This window comes from Gracilinanus agilis, chromosome 4 (genome assembly GCF_016433145.1).
Source record: "Gracilinanus agilis isolate LMUSP501 chromosome 4, AgileGrace, whole genome shotgun sequence".
Lineage (NCBI taxonomy): Eukaryota > Metazoa > Chordata > Mammalia > Didelphimorphia > Didelphidae > Gracilinanus > Gracilinanus agilis.
The window spans coordinates 404,758,450-404,776,847 of NC_058133.1; the positions used below are offsets into that span (position 1 = coordinate 404,758,450).

At 35.0% G+C, this 18,398-nt stretch overlaps 1 protein-coding gene across 1 annotated transcript in view; it reads left to right on the forward strand.

Annotated features, from left to right (window-relative positions):
* The window catches only part of UTRN (utrophin), a 674,836-nt gene that overhangs the window by 150,135 nt on the left and 506,303 nt on the right, over nucleotides 1-18,398 (forward strand). Inside the window, exon 3 of the mRNA XM_044675452.1 lies at nucleotides 4,052-4,113. Within this exon, the coding sequence (XP_044531387.1) occupies nucleotides 4,052-4,113 (62 nt within the window). The remainder of the gene's footprint in view (nucleotides 1-4,051; nucleotides 4,114-18,398) is intronic.

Consider the following 18,398-nt stretch of genomic DNA (forward strand, 5'->3'; position numbering starts at 1 on the left):
TATATTGTGAAGGTAGAAACCATACTATTTGGCAATGCATTGGATATGTAGAATGAGGGGAAATCCAGTTGGAAATAATTCTTGTTACTATTTCTGTTGATACTCCCCCCATTTCCTAATCTTTACTTGGAATTTTATTTATCTCTTCTCTCTCCCTCACTTCACAAATTGTCATATGCTTTTTCCCTGTCCATTTTACCTTCATAACTTGCATCTGATTCTTTTTCTCCATGCCCATTGAAGCCATTCTAGTGCAAATCCTAGTCACTTCATGACTCAACTAGTTATATTAGGTGCCTAACTAGTGTTCTTGCTTCCAGTTTTTCTTCTCTTCAGTATGTCCTTCACATTATTGCCCAAATTGTCTTGCAGTAATACACAGCTTTAATCATATAATTTCTATATTTGGAAGCCTTCCGTGACTCCTTTTTACCAACTCTTTATTTTGACATTTAACACTTTCATTAGTCTGTTCTATTTGCACTCATGCTCTTCTCTGTACTTAGATTACTGGATTATTCGTTTCCCCCCATATCTTTGTTCATATCATACTGACAATGTCTTCCTCACCTATTTTCTACAAGATGAAATCTTTCCAGTTGCTTATCTGTGTCTTATCTATTAACCCCCCAGGATAGCTGAAGATTAAATTGAATGATGGCTAATAGGAAGATTATGTATATAAAAGTATATAATTAAATTATATGTAAGCTGCTACTTTATGAAGATGATGATGACAAGATAATTGTTTTACTTCAATACTTAACTTCAGTGATCTGTGTGTCCTTACCCATAGGGATATTTTCTCCCCTGATAACTTCAACTTTTTTTTAAAACCTTTCTAAAAAAGCTTTTTTCTAAGTTTAGGTAGGCTAGTTCTCGAATAAGAGAGGTATGGTTTGTTACTGGAATAGTTGGAATGAGATTTTATAGGTCCTTGAATGGTAGATTAAGGAGTTCCTATTTCATCTTAGAGGAAATAGAGAACTTTTGGAGGTTTTTGAACAGTGAAACTTCAAAGGGGAGTGGTATGGTCAGATCACTACTCCTTGATCACTTTTCCCCCATAATGGATACAACCCAAGACCGTTAATCAAAAATCCTTGAGAATGTCAGTGCTTCCAGCTCGGAGGCTTCACCCATCATTTTAGGAAGCAATCCCTGGAAAGATACAGCCTAGAGTAATTGTTCCTTCAGGTGCCTCAGCCACACCTGCTGAAGACTGAGGAGAGAAAGTTCTTGCCCCTAAAGTCATTTGGTCCATCATGGTTCAGTATCAGAAACTGATATGATTTTGTCAGTGGAAATTACATTAAAGAAGTGACCCTTACCATCTGCTTTGCCACTGAGGAAGACTCATCTTCATGAGTTCAAATCTGGCCTCATAACTTAATATATCTCTGTGACCCTAGGCAAGTCACATAACCCTGTTTGCCTTAGTTCCTCATCTGTAAAATAATCTGGGGAAGGAATTAGCAAACTGTTTCCCTATCTTTGCCAAGAAGATCCCAAATGGGGTCACAAAGCATCAGACAAGTCTGAAAAGTGCTTAATAAAGACTTTATTCATTCATGCATTTGGGAGTGCCTGCCAGAACTTTTAACTCTCTTGGTGTTGTCCAGGGATCAGTATGACCTAGGACTGCTAGATGTGTTTGTTTTTATTTTATAAGCCTGCAAGCTAAGAATGGTTTCTACATTTAAAAATAGAATTCTATTGTATTTTTTGAAAATATGAAAAAGAATTCTTAGCTCAAAGTGTGAAAATAGACAGGTAAATATAGAAGCAGACTGGCTGGCAGTGAGATTTGGCACTTGAATATTAGATTACCATCCCATGGTGTAGCCTTTGAAAACCTGATGGTAAAGGAACATATGAAGTCTGAAAGCAGACTGAAACTTACTATTCTTTATTTCATCCATTAATTTTTTTTCTCTAGTATAGGCAATATGTGTCATTTCACAACATGATGAACATGAAAATATTTATTATATGATAATATACGTACAACCTATTTCATATTACCTGTGGAGGAGAGTGGGAGGAGTAGGATGGAGAGAGAAAACTTAGAATATACAATGTTAGAAACAAATATTAAAAATTATATTAACAGGCGATATAGACAAAAAATTAATTATTAAAAAAAAACCTGGTGGTACTTCCACTCCAGGGGGGATAGTATTGGGACACTGTCTTTCTTTTCCTCTTTTGAAAAGGATGAATCTGTTATCTCGTTGATATGGGTGTACTTTTTTGACATTATAGGCCATAGCCCATCTATACATGATCATTCTATGACATTTTTATAAGGAATTGGCCTAATGGGCTGATGAACCTTCCCTTAGATCTCTTGATCTCCTCATGGATCTATATCTATAGTGGTTATGCTTAGGTTGTGCTATATCAGTGCTGTTAAATAGGAACCACTAATCTTTATATAATGATACCTGATGGCTGCATATAAACATTTTTATTGTCTAATAAAATATGTTTTATTATATTTTAATTTTTGTTATATATTTTCCAGTTATATTTTAATCTGGTTCCAAGTATGAGGGAGTATTGCTCGCAGCATGCTTGACCCCTCTGTGCTACATGACTGATTCTTTTTTTTTGGATTGTTGTTGATTTCATTGAGGCTAATGTCTGTCTCTTATTTTTGTTTCTCTCTCTGAATTTAACTTAGTGCTTTGTTAAAATATTGAATGTTGGATAAATGAATGAATCTCAAATATAAGTGGTAATAGATATGCTATCATATATACTCTGGGATTATTTCTTTGCCATTTTGGTAAGATGGCTCTTGTTCTTTGCTATTATAGACAACTTTCTGAGTCCCTTAGGTCCTGTTAGTTTGTAACTGGGTTGACTTTTACAGATAAGCCATTATCTTGCCCGGTCTGAGCAAACAGTTGGGGAGAGTGGTATGTCTGGAGTTTTATTCCCAGTGTATTTCTGGATGTGAGTTGTTCCATTTACCAAAGAGATGGAAAGTACAAATGAGGCAGATTTTAAATGTGGGATTTTTTTTTCTCATGTAAATTGAGGGCAGTCCCTATTGGAAGAGATTATCTTTATACAAATCCTTCCTATTTTTAACATTCTGTGGATCTCTAGTACTTTAAAAGTAATGTTGTCATAAATTTTTACATAACTTCTTTAGAAGTTTGTTAGGGTAATAAATAGCTAAATGATTTATTCAAAGTGACATATAGCTAGTGGCAGAATCAAGACAAAAACTCAAAACTTTCCATATAAAGAGTTCAGTGCTCAATCCATTAAGTCCTATTTCCTCACCAGGATACACACACATTCATATCTTTGAGTTGAAAGAATGCCAAAGTAAATAAGATGACCCACAGGGTTCAGAAAAAACATTTCTGCATTTAACTGAGAAAATAGTTTGTTGTTAAAAAGGACAATCTGTAGTTCATTGATTTTTTTTTCCCTTCCTACTCAACTTCCTTTCCTATAAAATGCTATAGATTATTTTGATCCATGCCATGTGATTATTTTTACTTCTTCTGCTCTGTAGGAAAAATGTACTACAGAATTTGTAAATTCTATTTTGCCTTTTCCCTTTTTGAAATGGAACCCTTGACGGAGGAAGGCAAACATTTCTTTTAGATTTAACTTCAAAACTTATTTCTGGAATGGTAGGGCAAAAGAATATCCTTTGTTGTATTGAAGCTTTATGTCCTGCATGTAGTCTTGTTTACAAAAGCAGAGAACCAGATTGTTTTCATTTTCAATCATTCAGAGAATACCCACATTAAACGCTACAGCTACAGTTGCTGGGTCCAGTTATTCACAAGCTTAAGACTGATCCTTGAGGGAGAGGTGAATGCAACTCTATGAAATATCCTAGTAAAGTTGGACTCCATAAATGATTAACTTTTCAGCTATCACACTGTTCATTAGACTTGGATCATTATGCTTCATGAGCTCTGCTAATAGGACAATTTAAAACTCCCCAGGATAGAGATAATCTTGTTTAGTACACAACCAATGGCACAAGTTCTCATCCTTCCTCTCCTTTTTTCTCTTTCAGATGAGCACAATGATGTTCAGAAGAAAACCTTTACCAAATGGATAAATTCTCGATTTTCAAAGGTAACAATCAATTTTGAGAACTCCTACGGTAGCAAGAAAGTGCAGCATAAAACATGAATTTATGTTTAAGCAAAGCACTTTATCAACTAACTTTATTTAGTGGTATAAGACCTGCTAGAAGGATGTATATGTGTAGCCTATCAGGTAATTTTAAAAGATAAAGTTCAGGCAAAATTTGACAATTTATAATCTTTGCTCATATCCTCCAACAGAGAAAGACTGAATGGAAAACCAAGAGCAGCCAGTTGGCATGATTCTCATTATTTCAGTGTTTTCTGCATATCTAAGTACAATCAGCTAACTACTGTTTGCTCTTTTTGACTCTGAATCCTCAGGGCATTTATGAAACATTCTGCAACTGGAAAATGACTCTTTGAGCACTTAGCTAAAATAGCATTGGTTCAGCTTTACCCACTTAAAATGATAGTGCCATTATGAGAGTATTATTTCTGTCCAGTACAGCCACGATTAATGGATTTTCTTCTAGCTCTTGATATAAGGAAAATAATATGCTATGTGGATTTTTCTTTTGCATTTTTCTCTTCACTTCTGGCATTTCCCAGTACCTCTCATTGCTCACAACATCCTTTCCAATAAACAGTGCCTATTATGTGCCATGCACTGTGCTAAGTATTTAACGAGGATATAATTAATCAAAAAGAAAGACAGATCTTACCCTTAAGGCCCTTACAATGTAATGGGGGTGTGAAAGAGAAACAATACACAAAACAATACAGGAAAAGCAGGGGGAGGACTTTAAGACATACCTCATGTGGGGGCATCTCATTGTGTGGAGTTGAGATCAGATGGAAGCAGAAGACGCAGAGTGGCCTCAGCTCAAAAGTCTACTGTCTGTCCTCTGTAAAGGAAAGCAATGGGAAGAATTTGGAACTTGCCTTCTAGCTCTAACCCTCCAATTAGAGAGGAGAGTATACAATGAATATCTTAGCCACGGTTTTTCGTTTTCTTTTTATTAAATGACAGCAGGCTAAAAATTGGGTTAATATATTAAAAAACGACTGAGACTAGCATCTTGATCCATCCGCCTTAGGATGACATGACAATTTCTTGGTTATCTAAAGAATACACAATATCACATTGGAAAAAAATCTAGTTTTTAATTAAATTCAACAAACATTTATTAATTGACCACTATGTTACAGCCACCATGTTGGGTGGTGTAAAGATGTAAGGAAAAAAGTAAAAAAATTCTTTCTTGAGGTGCTCACATTCTATTGGGTAATGGTAGGAGAACAAGATGTAAATATGCAATTAAACACACACACACAGCTATATAAAATATATTCAGGGATTCTTTGATAAATATTGCTGCCAATCATAATTGTCAACCAGACACATTCCATTACTGGTTTAATATATGCCTGAAGGCACACCAATGTTAATGTTAAAAACAATGGGCCATGAATAACTTTTTCATATATCTTACATAGAACATGACCAGATGAATACAATTGGACTTTTAACTGTGAGTAAAGGGGAAGGTAAAGATTTATACATCAAAGATAGTAGAAGGGGACTATCTACATATAAGTAAACACTGCAGCTGGAATTTTGCAAATAGACTACTGGCTTTGACCAGATAACAAGGGATCTAAAGTTAGGTGTGTCAGTTAAATTCCAATGGCTTTAGCCAATTAAGTGAAGTGCTCTCTCTCCTGGCAAAATGGCGGCTATCCTAAAATTCTCTTCTGATAAAGGTAATGGCATGGAGATGGGGTAGAATGAAGGACATAGATCTAACATGAAGAGCATTTTCTTAATAGTAGAATGGAAATTTTAGAAGGCATAATGGAAGAGCAGAGTGGAATAGGATATTGGAAGGCTAAGACTGATAATAAAGAGTATCTACGGAGTAGGGAGAGAGGTGGCTTAGAAAAGATATTTTAGTCTGGCAACTTACATTTTAGAATCATTGAAGTTCTTAGTGGAGCCCTAGGGTACTTACATCACCTTGTACTTCATTGTAGCAAGTTTGATATTGATTTGCTTATCAATCCTTGATCAAATGGGAAAAATCAGGTGAAGAGTTACTGGATGATGGATAGACATTTCCATATGGCAAAAGCTGGGTTCTATGGAGTTTCAGGGGGCTTCCTTCCAATCCTTTCCTGGGATGGCCGAGCTCTAGGGCTGACTCCAGTGTTGAGTACATTTTCATCTTCCTAGCATGGGGTTGGGGGAGGGAAGAATAGAGTTTAGGTTTCTTGGGAATCTTCAAAAATTCTTAGAAAAGGAAAGTGTGGTGTTCTACATGAATAGGAAGGGACTAATTTAAATTGCAGGTTACCTCTCTGTTTAAGGAGATAGAGTTATGTGTAACCTGAGGTAGTAGACAGAGAGTTTGGCTTCTCAGGCAGCAAGATCTGTTTTTAGGTCCTGCCTCTGACCTGTACTGGCATTATAACCTTGGGCAAGTTGTTTAACCTCAGGGCCTCAGACAACTTTATAAAACTACTATGAGTTGCCCATCTGCTTTGGAAAAAGGAGTTTCCTTTGGGAAACACCTATGGGAATGGGAATGGGAAATGGGAAACACCTATAGTTATCAAATCACTCATCTTATTCCTCTAACCTTCATCCTCAAAAGTTGGGAGTTAAGGAAAGTTATCATAGTGTCTTTGTAATACTTTTAGGAAAAATCAGTCTGCATTAAAATTTTCTTTATAATCGTTGAGTCCAATTATAAGAATTGATCCATGATCAACATAATTTGAAGTACATATTAGGTTTTTAACATTTTAAAAAATACCCTTGGCAAAAGTCTCCATTTAGTGAGGTTTAGACATTTTCATCTTATCTTTAGTGAAGAAGAAGGTGAAAATATGCTTTGACTAGAGGACCAAGAATGTATATGATATTTGCTTAAGGGAGTTTTTGTACAAAGGATCATGGCAAGGAAAAGTTAATTTTTATGGGAGTCTTTTTGGGTTAGAAGTTTTAGGCTTAGTGGTAACCATTCATTTTTGCCTTGGTAATTAAAAAAATTCAAAAATATAACTACTCATAAGCCTAGGAGCTTATCTTAGGTAGAATTTGCCCTTCTGTTTGGAGCAAGTCAGTTAAAAATTTTGGCTTCTAGGGATTTAGCTTAAACATTGAAAAGAAACTCCCTTGTTTTGAAGATAAATTTTGAAAGAACAGATTTTTTTATTACATAGGAAGTAAGAATTAGGTAAGCTGTCATAGCTTGAATTGGATATCCTTAGACATCTTAAACACATATCCAAAACTGAACTCTTTATCTTTCCCTGAAAAAAATCTTACTAACAAATTTCTCCATTAATGTCAAAGGCACCAGTATCCTTCCAGTCCCAAACTGTCTTTTGCCTTACTTTGTATCACTAGAACTTAGCACAGTGCTTCACACTTAGGAGTCACTTAATAAAATGTTTTTATGGACTAAATTAGCATATAATGTATGAGATGGAAAGTCTCTCAAGGGCTATCTAGTCCAACCAGAACCTGACCAATAATTTGCTTTGGAGGCATCCCCAAGAAATGGATATCTAGCTTTGTCTTGTAAATTCCAAGGGAAGAATAGGTATATACTGGACCCTCTACTTCCAGAGACATCTTCTCCCACTTCTTCCAGCCCTAAGTGTTAGGAGGGCTAATTTCCATTATGCCTAATTCTCTTTTTTGGCAACTTATACTTACTGGTACTAATTCTGGTCTCTTGGGCCAACAATCACAAGTTTTATGTCTTTTTTCTTATTTTTTTTATAGACTTGGAAACAATTTATTTTATGTCCTCTAAATCCTTTAAATTCGCTAGTATAAATTTGCCCCATTCCTTTAGCCAACTACCTCATTTTTCCAATCTTTGCACCAGAGTCATAACTAGGACAAAACAACTGGGGCTTTGCCTAGGGCAGAAAATTTAGAAGTAGTAAACAGCACTGTCCCCTGGGGTGTGTTTTCTTTTTTCCTTGCCCCTGTCTTATGATGATTAATGGCCCCTATTTTCAGGGCACTTGTAGTTAAAAAAGCCTATGATGTCTTGGGGAATGGAGATGATTCTAACTCACATTCCACTTTCTTCATGAGCAAAAATTGACTGTTACAGCCCTACTTTACTCACTATCTTGTTCTAGGAATTCACTGAGTTCTGGGCATGCTGCAGCTTATCGCATGACTGTTTTTAAAGGTTGGTGCCCACACTGCATAGAGTACTCTAGATGCTGACAGCAAATTAGAGCAGAAATATTATTTCCCTTGTTCTGGGCATTATTCCTCTAAATCAGTGATTCCCAAAGTGGGCGCCACCGCCCCCTGGTGGGTGCTTCAGCGATCCCGGGTGGGGCGGTGATGGCCACAGTTGCATTTATCTTTCCTATTAATTGCTATTAAAATAAAAAAAAATAATTTCCAGGGGTGCTAAGTAATATTTTTTCTGGAAAGGGGGAATTTTAAATTAAAAATTTTTAATTAAAAAAGAAATTTTAAACTTATATTATAGATAAACAAAGTATTTATTAAGTGCTTTACCATGTGCCAGGTACTGTGTTATATTATAATGTTTATAAAACTCTTCTGTCTTAGAATCAATATTGTGTACCAGTTCTAAGGCAGAAACATGATAAAGGCTAGGCAACAGTGATTTGCCCAGGGTCACACAACTAGGAAGTATCTGAAATTTGAACCCAGGACCTTCCATCTCTAGACTGGATTCTCAATTCACTGAGTCACTTAGCTCTTCCTATAATGTATATTATACCACTGATACTATGATTCTTTTGTGTTAGGCGAAGAACATTATCCTAATGACTAGAGTACTTTTTTCCTTAGATACCTTTACTTTCCTTTAGAAGGAAAAGAAATTCCAGAACATTTTCTTAATGAGTTTCAATGTTGAGTCTGGAGAACTAGGAGAAAAGGAATATTTTTAATAGTTTTATTTCACCTTGAATTCCTTTCCTTCTAACAGAACCCCGGGTCTGTTGACCATATGGGCAGCATGCCTGAGTCTTGACATATCATTTTCCTTTAGTTTTGGTTAGTCACTGTTAAGTCATTTCTTTAAAACAAAACAAAAATACAACCCCCCAAACATCCAAAAGCCAAGCAAACAAAACACTGTCCAAAAGTACCAAAAAAAAATTTACTTAATAAAATGCTGAAATGAATGACAGATAACCTTTCATCAAAAGGCAGGAAACATTACTTCACAAGCCATGTGAAATTCTTTGCTTCTGAAAACTGAAAAATCATGTAAGAAGATAAAGTGCCAGGTTATTTTCTGTTTTATTTTTTTTAACATCACAATGGTACATTCATATTTTTTAAAAAATAAAAAATATCAGCTTTGCTTTAGGTTTAACTGGAAAAGAGACTATGACCTCAGAAAAATTTCCACAACTCCAAAATTCCATAATGAGCTCCATTAGCCATTTAGAGTATTTCTCTGAATAGAGGTGGAGGGAGAGCAAAGGAAATTTGACCAAATTTACACTCACAGGGCATATAACTTTTTTATTTCATGACTACTTTTCTTTGGCACACTGGTAAAGCTTGTGTACCCCCTTCCTAGAGTAATATATTTTTATATATAACATAAAATACATAAGATTACAAAATAAAATGTCAAAATATAAATAAACATTAAGAACTTCTGATACTTTAGAATATGTTAAACTGAAAATCTTAACAAAGTTTAAAAATAAGACAAAATATAGTATATGAAATTTCATTAGATTTTTTTTCAATAACATTTATGAAACTTCACTGTTGGTAATTGAGGGAAAGGGTAACTGAAAACTTTTCAGATGGGTATAATTATTTACATTGTTGGCAAGGATAGCTAGCCTTTGCTAGGCTTCAACTTTTTATTATCTCTATGAAAAATGTGTTTCAATTTTCTGCTACTTTGGATATTTTAGAGGATAAATGAAGAATCTCTACAACTGCTACCCAAATAGGTACTCCCCACCTCCTTTACGGCAATCATATTTATTTACATTATGTTTTTTTCCAAGAGAGAGAATAGTTTGTTGTCTTAATAGCTAGGCCATGGAATTTAATAAGCTTTCATCAAATTATTGTTAATTAAAGTATCACGTGCCAATAGTACTTGTGTTTACCTGATTACAAAGTAATAAAAACTCATAACATTTAGGATCTTCTGTTTTGATTTGGATGGCACTGATATAAATATACATAAGACAATAAGCAAAAGTAAAAGAAATATTTTACATAGTATATAAGCTTTAGCATTTCTTGAAGAAAAGTGGAGTGCTATAATTATGTAAGGAGAGAAAATTTATTATCTTTCTCCTAGTTAGCAAGAAAAAATTTTATGGAAGACTTTGCTTTTTTGAAAAAATGAATGGTAGTTTCATGTGATGGAACAAAATTTAGCATATGAACAATAAGTGAATATTGGGTTTAACAATTTTGCATTTCTCCCTTGAACTTATTGTCGTTAGTTGGATTGTATAATTTTTCCCATGTTTTTAATGAAAAAACCCAAAAAACCCTTGCCTTCTGTCTTAGAACCAAAGTATTGGCTCTAAGGCAGAAGACTAGTAAGGGCTAGGCAATGGGGATTAAGTGACTTGCCCAGGGTAACACAGCTGGGAAGTGCCTGAGGTCAGATTTGAACCTAGGACCTCCTGTCTCTAGGCCTGGCTCTCAATCCACTGAACTACCCAGCTGCCCCTTTGCCCTTATTTGTAGGTAGGTTTTTTTTTTTTTTTAAATCATAAAAAATCCTTCAATTGCTTGATATCTCCTAGGACATTATTACATTTTGTTTTGCTGGAAAGACTATATGAAACTTTGGATGCTTCAGCTACTTATTAACCAATATTTTTGCCATTGGCCTTTTGATAATTTCATGATAGAATTGGGAAAAAAGGAAAGTGAAAAATTCATTACTTTTCTTCCTAAACTCTTCCTTTCTCCCTTCTTCCTAACTTTACCATTCCTTTTGAGGATACCACTATTCTCCTAGTCCAACCTCATGGTCATTCTTGATTTCTCACTCTGTGACTCATTGCCAAATATTTTCATTTTTCTCTCTTGTATAGGTTACCTTCTCTCTCTTCATACAGCTACAACTCTAGTTGAAGTCTTCACCAGCACTTATCTGGACTGTGACAGTGTCTTCCTTACTATTATCTCTGCTCTAAATCTGTCTTGCTTCACATGTAAGGGTGATTTTTCTGAATTATTGGTCTTATGACACATTTTGCACAGGGAGCTCCAGTGGGTCTCTATTACATACAGGATCAAATATAAAACCCTCTGTCTGGCAGGTAAAATCCATTACAACTTGGCCTCTTCTTGCCTTTTAAGTCTTGTTACAATTTGGGAAAATCTTCCTTCTATTTTTGTTGACAATGCTGTGGAGTGGAAGGAGTCTTGAGCTTGGATTTAGAGAGATATTTAAGTCTTATCTCTGAATCTAACCAACTGTGTGATCATGAGATAAGTGAAATATATAATTGCTAAGTCTCAATTTCCTCCTAGGGAGGATAATAATAGTTGATATTTATCTATATAATAATATATAATACATTATAGTACCTGCCTCAAAGCAGTGTTATGGAATTTAAATGAAATAATTTATACAAAATATCTGTAAAACTTTAATGACATACCACTGCTGGGTTTGTACCCCAAAGAGATAATAAGGAAAAATATGTGTACAAAAATATTCACAGCTGTGCTCTTTGTGGTGGCAAAAAATTTGAAAATGAGGGGATGTCCTTCAAATGGGCAATGGCTGAACAAATTGTGGTATCTGTTGGTGATGGAATACTATTGTGCTCAAAGGAATAAAGAACTGGAGGAATTCCATGTGAACTGGAAAGACCTCTAGGAATTGATGCAGAGTGAAAGGAACAGAGCCAGAAGAACATTGTACACAGAGACTGATATACTGTGGTAAAATCGAATGTAATAGGCTTCTGTACTAGCAGCAATGCAATGACCCAGGACAATTCTGAGGGAGTTATGGTAAAGAACGCTATCCACATCCAGAGAAAGAACTGTGGGAATAGAAACAGAAGAAAAACAACTGCTTGATCACATGGTTCAATGCTGATATGATAGGAGATGTAGACTCTAAACAATCACACCAGTGCAATTAGCAATAATATGGAAATAGGTCTTGATCAATGATACATGTAAAACCCAGTTGGATTGCATGAATCATGTAACCATGGAAAACTACTCCAAATTAATTAATTAAATAAAAACTAAAGAACTTTAATGACAATATGAATATTGGCTACTGTTATTTCAGGCATGTGGGCAATATCTAAGTTAATAAAATAAGTTTAGGTGCTCTTATTTTAAGGGTATAGATAAATATTATTGTGATGCATTTTAAAAACTATAATGGAATTTCTTATTGCCAAAATTCACGTACCTCTAAATTGTGGTATTATAGGTCTGTTCAGCATTTTAATTAAATTAAAGATAGAAAAAAATCTTGATTCATCAGTCCCACTTTATTTTAGCCTAGTATTTGCTTAAATATTCCCGAATGTTTTGTCCATTCTAATTTAAAGTGCATTTAGTTTATTAGCAGGCTTTTCTCCCAAGGGAGGCAGTGAAGACTTTGCTACTTGCCTGTTAAGGAATCTCATTTGACTTTCATTCTGTGTTTTCCCACTCTCATTTTCAGTGGTATTCATTTGCAGAGTCCCTCTTAAGCATATTAGAAGTCATCCTGGAAAAGGAAGATGGCAAAAGAGAAGGAAAAAATGTAGAGAAGATATAAATTTTCACAATTAATTAATTTTAGTTTGTAAAAATCTCTCAGTTATATGGAAACAATATTTATTAAACAACCACTATTCTTAGTAGGCATGGTTGTCAATGTGATACATACAAAGAGAAAATGAAATGTTTGTATTTTTAAAATCTCAATATTCAAATGATTCTATGGTCCTGTTGATAGTTATTCCTTTTAATAATGCAGATCTTAATCTATTAATATCTTTTTTAAAACTCTTACCTTCTTTATGAGAATTATTACTGTGTATTGGTTCTAAGGCAGAAGAGCAGTAAGGGCTAGGCAAATGGGGTTAAGTGACTTGCCCAGGATCATACATGTAGGAAAATGCAAGTCTTTCATGTTCTCTTATTAATTTGCTGTGGAGATTTCATTAAAGGTGCTGGAGATCTTCCTTGGGATAACACTTCTTTAGACCTCATGAACATGCCAGGAAGTGTGAAGGGTGTCTGATTACTTCTCATTCTGATTATGTGACCTGTCTACTTCCCTTTCCACTCATACATTTGAAAAACTGATATTATTGATTCTAGTTTTTTGTAGTTACTTATTATGAGCTAATGTCCACTATGCCTTTGTCCATTGACCCCATTTTTAGTTCTCAATCCTTTGGAGACTTTATGTTAAATTAAGGACCACAATGTCAGATTCGGGCACTGAGATTAATACTATTCCCAAAGTTTAAGACTTTTAAAGCATTTGTTCATGGAATAATTTAAAAAGCTGACTAGAAATAAAAATATTGAATATTAATGAAGAAAATGGGAAAGTCTTACTCAGAGTAAGACTTATGGTAACTTTGAAAGTTTGTGCCAATAATATAAATGGATTGAAATGTTCATGGGGATCTATACAGTGAATAGAACCAAAGCAATCATGGTCTTTTTTCATCAATATGCCATTTCTGTTAACAAAGATAGCGAAAGGAAATATTTCCTGTTCACACTTATATGCTGACTCAATGTGGTATTTCTATTTCTAGAGTTCTATTGGATCTACTAATGATTTCTTGTCTGTGTTTAACTTTAAACAAATTAACTAATTGCTTTAGGCAATCATAATCCATCCAGTGGGGCATTTCTTTAAGCTTCAGAGTGATTTATATTTGCCAGGATTTTTTGAAAGCAAGAAAACCACTTAAAAGTCATTGAAAAATTAGCATTTTCCTTTTCTCTGTCCAGGCTAATGATTTCCCACTATTATTTCAAGAGGGTAATTGGCATGTTTTGAAAGAGATTTTGCTCATATCTAGAAAAGTTTAGAAATTCCTCTGTTTCTACCTCTTCTTTCTTCTCTTCCTCTATCATGAGATCTATACAGTTAATAAAGTTAATGAAGATTGTATGTTGTTTGGGTTTTAGCATGCAGTTATAAACAGCCAACTTACTCCTTTAGTATACATGACTTGAGAACACACTGGACATGGTCAGTGAGTTTGGCCGAGAATTAGCAGGAATAATAGAACATGCTGATCGCATTTTGGAAACTGCAGCATCCTTTTAGTGATTCTAAGGTCTTTCCTGCCATCAAAATATTTTTCAAAATACTGTTATTATCTTCGTGATGTTCTTTAATTGTGAAGTATGGAAAACTATATATTCTCGGATGAGTTACAATTTCTTTTTAACAGTCCCAATTTAAAGTGATTCAAAAGGCACTGGAAAGATGCCTATCTATAAGTAGGCTCAAGCACAGTACCTACAATAACTGCTATGAGAAGCAAAATTCCAGGGCAGTTTGGTTGACTTAACTCCTTAACTCCTGCCATCACTCCACTTGGAATGTCGGGGATGTGTTTGTGCATGCATGAATATCTCTATCATTCAAAGAATTCAGCATAGGTCCCAGTTTATTAGGCTCTCCCATTCTGTATCTTCGAGCCATGCCAATAACAAGTCAATGAAGCTTAAGACCTCATTTGTGCCAGGCAATGTGCTAAATGCCCGAAATACAATGAAAGGCAAAAACAACTTTTGCCCTCCAGAAGCTCACAGTCTAATGGGACAATTGAATGTCTTATTGAATCACCACTGCCAAGGCCTTTAATTTAGAAAAGTAAATAAGTGGTGATAAAATAACTCAAACATATTATTTTCCGAGTATGATCCTTATGTTTCATTAAAATAGTGACTTTTCATTTAGTTCCTAAGCACGAAAAAAAAAATCAAAACATTTGGGGTTTCTTTCTTGTCCCTTGCTACAGCATTCTTTGTGTCAAGCTCTTATTCTTAGTACTGCTAAGAATCAATGTCTGGTTATAAATGGCCAGCTTCCCAGTAAAACTGGAGCTGGATACATGCATTTAATTTGTGTCTTGTTTAGAAAGGATGTGTTTCCTCTTTTCTTGCTCATGTTGGCAAACAAGAGAGCAATATTCTGGCTGTGAAACTTCAGGAATGCTATTGCAGCATCCGAAACCTTATTGTGCCTCTGGTTGTCCTTTACAGCCCTAGCTTTAAACCAGATTTCTGATAAAATATTCCATAGACCAGATCCATGTGGTTTAGTCTAACTGTTACACGTCTAACCCTGTTTGTGGCAGAAGAACAGGTTTGATCCTAGGATACTGATTCTTTTTCTTGTTCATTTTTTCATCTGTGGTCCTTGTATTCTTTCTTCCATTGTTCCAACAGCTAAGACTCTCAGGATGCAAATCAGGTGAAGCTTTGTTAGACCATCTGTGTACTGCCAGAGGTCAGGCTAATCCCAATACATCTCTAAAATTGAGTTTTATAAGGAATCAAAAAGTCCTGTGACCTAGACCCTGGCCTCTATGGAGGTAATGCCTAAAATACCAAAGAAGAGAGGTTCTTAAGAGATCTTCTAGGATGGAAAATTTATAACCTCATTTGGTAATCTGTTCACATATTTATATTTTTCCATGTCAACTGAACCCTTTTGGTGAAATTTATTTATATATATATATATTTTTTTTCTCCTTAACATTATACTCAAAATAATCCTTTATATAACATATTCAGATCCTCAAATGGACTTAGGCTCTTATTCATTTTAATGTTCTCTTCATGATCACAAATGCCAATCCTTTGGTGGAATAAATTATTGTCACTCCTCCATTCATTGTCTAAATCGACAAATTTACTCTGTGCATAGGGACTGGATTTTGCAGAGTAGTGGGGGGCACAGATTCAGTGTGGGAATGTGGAACTCAAAAAAGTGAGGGACTTAATTTTAGGAGATTTGGGGTCTCATCTCAGGATTTTTAGAAGGTCTGTGATCTAAGTCATTTAATCTCTCAGTCCAGATCTTTTCATTTATGAAATTCAGATAATTGCACTTTGATGACTTGAGGAAATTCTTTTGTAAACCTTAAAGCTCTCAGCTCTCATTGTTATCTATGAGTGGAAGAGCTTACATTCCAGGTTGGGAGTCATTAATCTACTAAGAAGCCTTTCTTTTCTACATATCTATCATGTAATTCTGAAAACATAAGTAGATTAATTTATCTAAGACCCTGACAAATTTGAAGGGTTTTAATATGGAAGAGGGATCAGAGTTCTTCAAGCAAAGACTGGATTGGGTAGAGGGAATTCTTTTTTAGTGTAAACCCTCATATATGGACTTTTGTAATATGACTTCTTGTTGATATCCCTGGCTCAAGTCTGTCCTCATTCCAGGACATTTTTCTCTTGGCTTTTAATCTGATCTTTCTAAAGTGCAGGTGTGTCTGTGTCATTCCGTTGTTTATAAACTTCAGTGGCTCTCTGTTACTCCCAGGATCATGTATATCATCCTCTTTAGTTTTTAAACGCCTTTAAAACCAGGTCCCATCCTACCCATCTAGGTTTCTTACATGTTACTTCCCTCCCCACACTCTCTGTGTTGTAGTGACATTAGCCTCCTTGTTGGTCCTTGCACAATATAAGACACCCCATTTCCTTTGCTGTGCATTTTTATGGACAGTCCTCTATGCCTGGAATTCTCTTTCTCTTTCTCTTTGCTTCCTGACTTCCTTTGTCCTCTTTGAGTCTGTTAAAATCCCATCTTCTATGAGAAAGCCTTTCCTTTTCCTGTTTAATGCTAATGTCTACATTTGGATTATTTTCCCTTGACCATTTTATATATCTTGTGCATATATCTACATAATTATTGGTATGTTATTTCCCTTAATAGCCTGAGTTTCTCAAGAATGAGAACTATTTGGCGGTAGTGTTGGGGAAAGGAGAGACCTTTCTTTCTGTTCCCAGTAGTTAGAATAGCTCCAGACACATAGTGAGTGTTTAATAAATGTTTGTTGACTGTTTAGATTCAATTTCGAGATTCTGTGATGTGATTCCTTCCCATAATGCTCTCAATTTCAAAGATGTTCAGAGTTTCCAATTCAAAATATAATTCATGGATCCCAGTGAACTTTATTGTTGACTTTCATTTGGTTTGTGCTCTGCTTCACAGATTATGAGTATTCTTTTTTTTTTTTTTTTGTAATTTTTTTTAAAATCCTTAACTTCTGTGTATTGACTTATAGGTGGAAGAGTGGTAAGGGTAGGCAATGGGGATCAAGTGACTTGCCCAGGGTCACACAGCTGGGTATGGGTATTCTTTTTGCTTGAGTGGTACCAGCTGTTTTCTCCCTGTTTTGTATTCATAGTATTTGGTGGTGTTCTCTGCACTTCCCTGTTTTGCTTCCATTTATTACACTTGTCACAACTGAATTTCTTATATTAAATATCCCCCTTCATATAATAACATTAAAGTTTATGAAGTACTTTTCTCAGAACTACTCTGGAATAGGTATCAAGAGTATTATTATCTGCATTTTATAGATGAACAAACTGAGAAAGTCTTATTCTCCCTGTTGTTAAAAATTTAAAATGATATTTAAGACAATTTGCCTTTCACACAGAAAATGGTCAATAAAGATTTGAGGCCATTCTAGGTAGCTATGTAGCTACAGTGGAACAGTGGATGGAGTTTGGAGTCAGGAAAACCTGGGTTCAAATCCAGCCTAAGAAACTTGCTTTGTGACCTTGGGCAAGTCATTTAACCTCTCTTTGCTTCAGTTTCCATATCTGTTAAATGAGAATAATAATAATTGACTTTTCAAGGTTGTTGTAATGTAAGAAATAAAATGGATATATATATATACATTAGGGTTTTATTGAAAGCCATATTGATAATTAAAGCCATGTGCCTGATAAGAATGACATACCTTCCCACCTGGCTTCTTCAGCAGGAAATAGGAAGTACCAATTCTTTCCTGAGTCTTTATACCTTTGTTTATGTAATTTACATTTCCTGTCCACCTATATTATGCAAGAGGAATCATGGGAAATGTAGTTTGTAAGAGATCTAAATGTCCACAGGAAGTTTAGACCAGAGACCTCAAGATCAATTCAAGGACTCCCAAATTTCCAGTATCACAGTGAGGATGAAATGAGATCATAATTTTAAAGATCAAAAATTTTAAAACAATTACATAATTGTTTAGTTAGCTTTACTACTACAACTACTACCACCACCACCACCACCACCACCACCACCACCACCACCACCACCACCA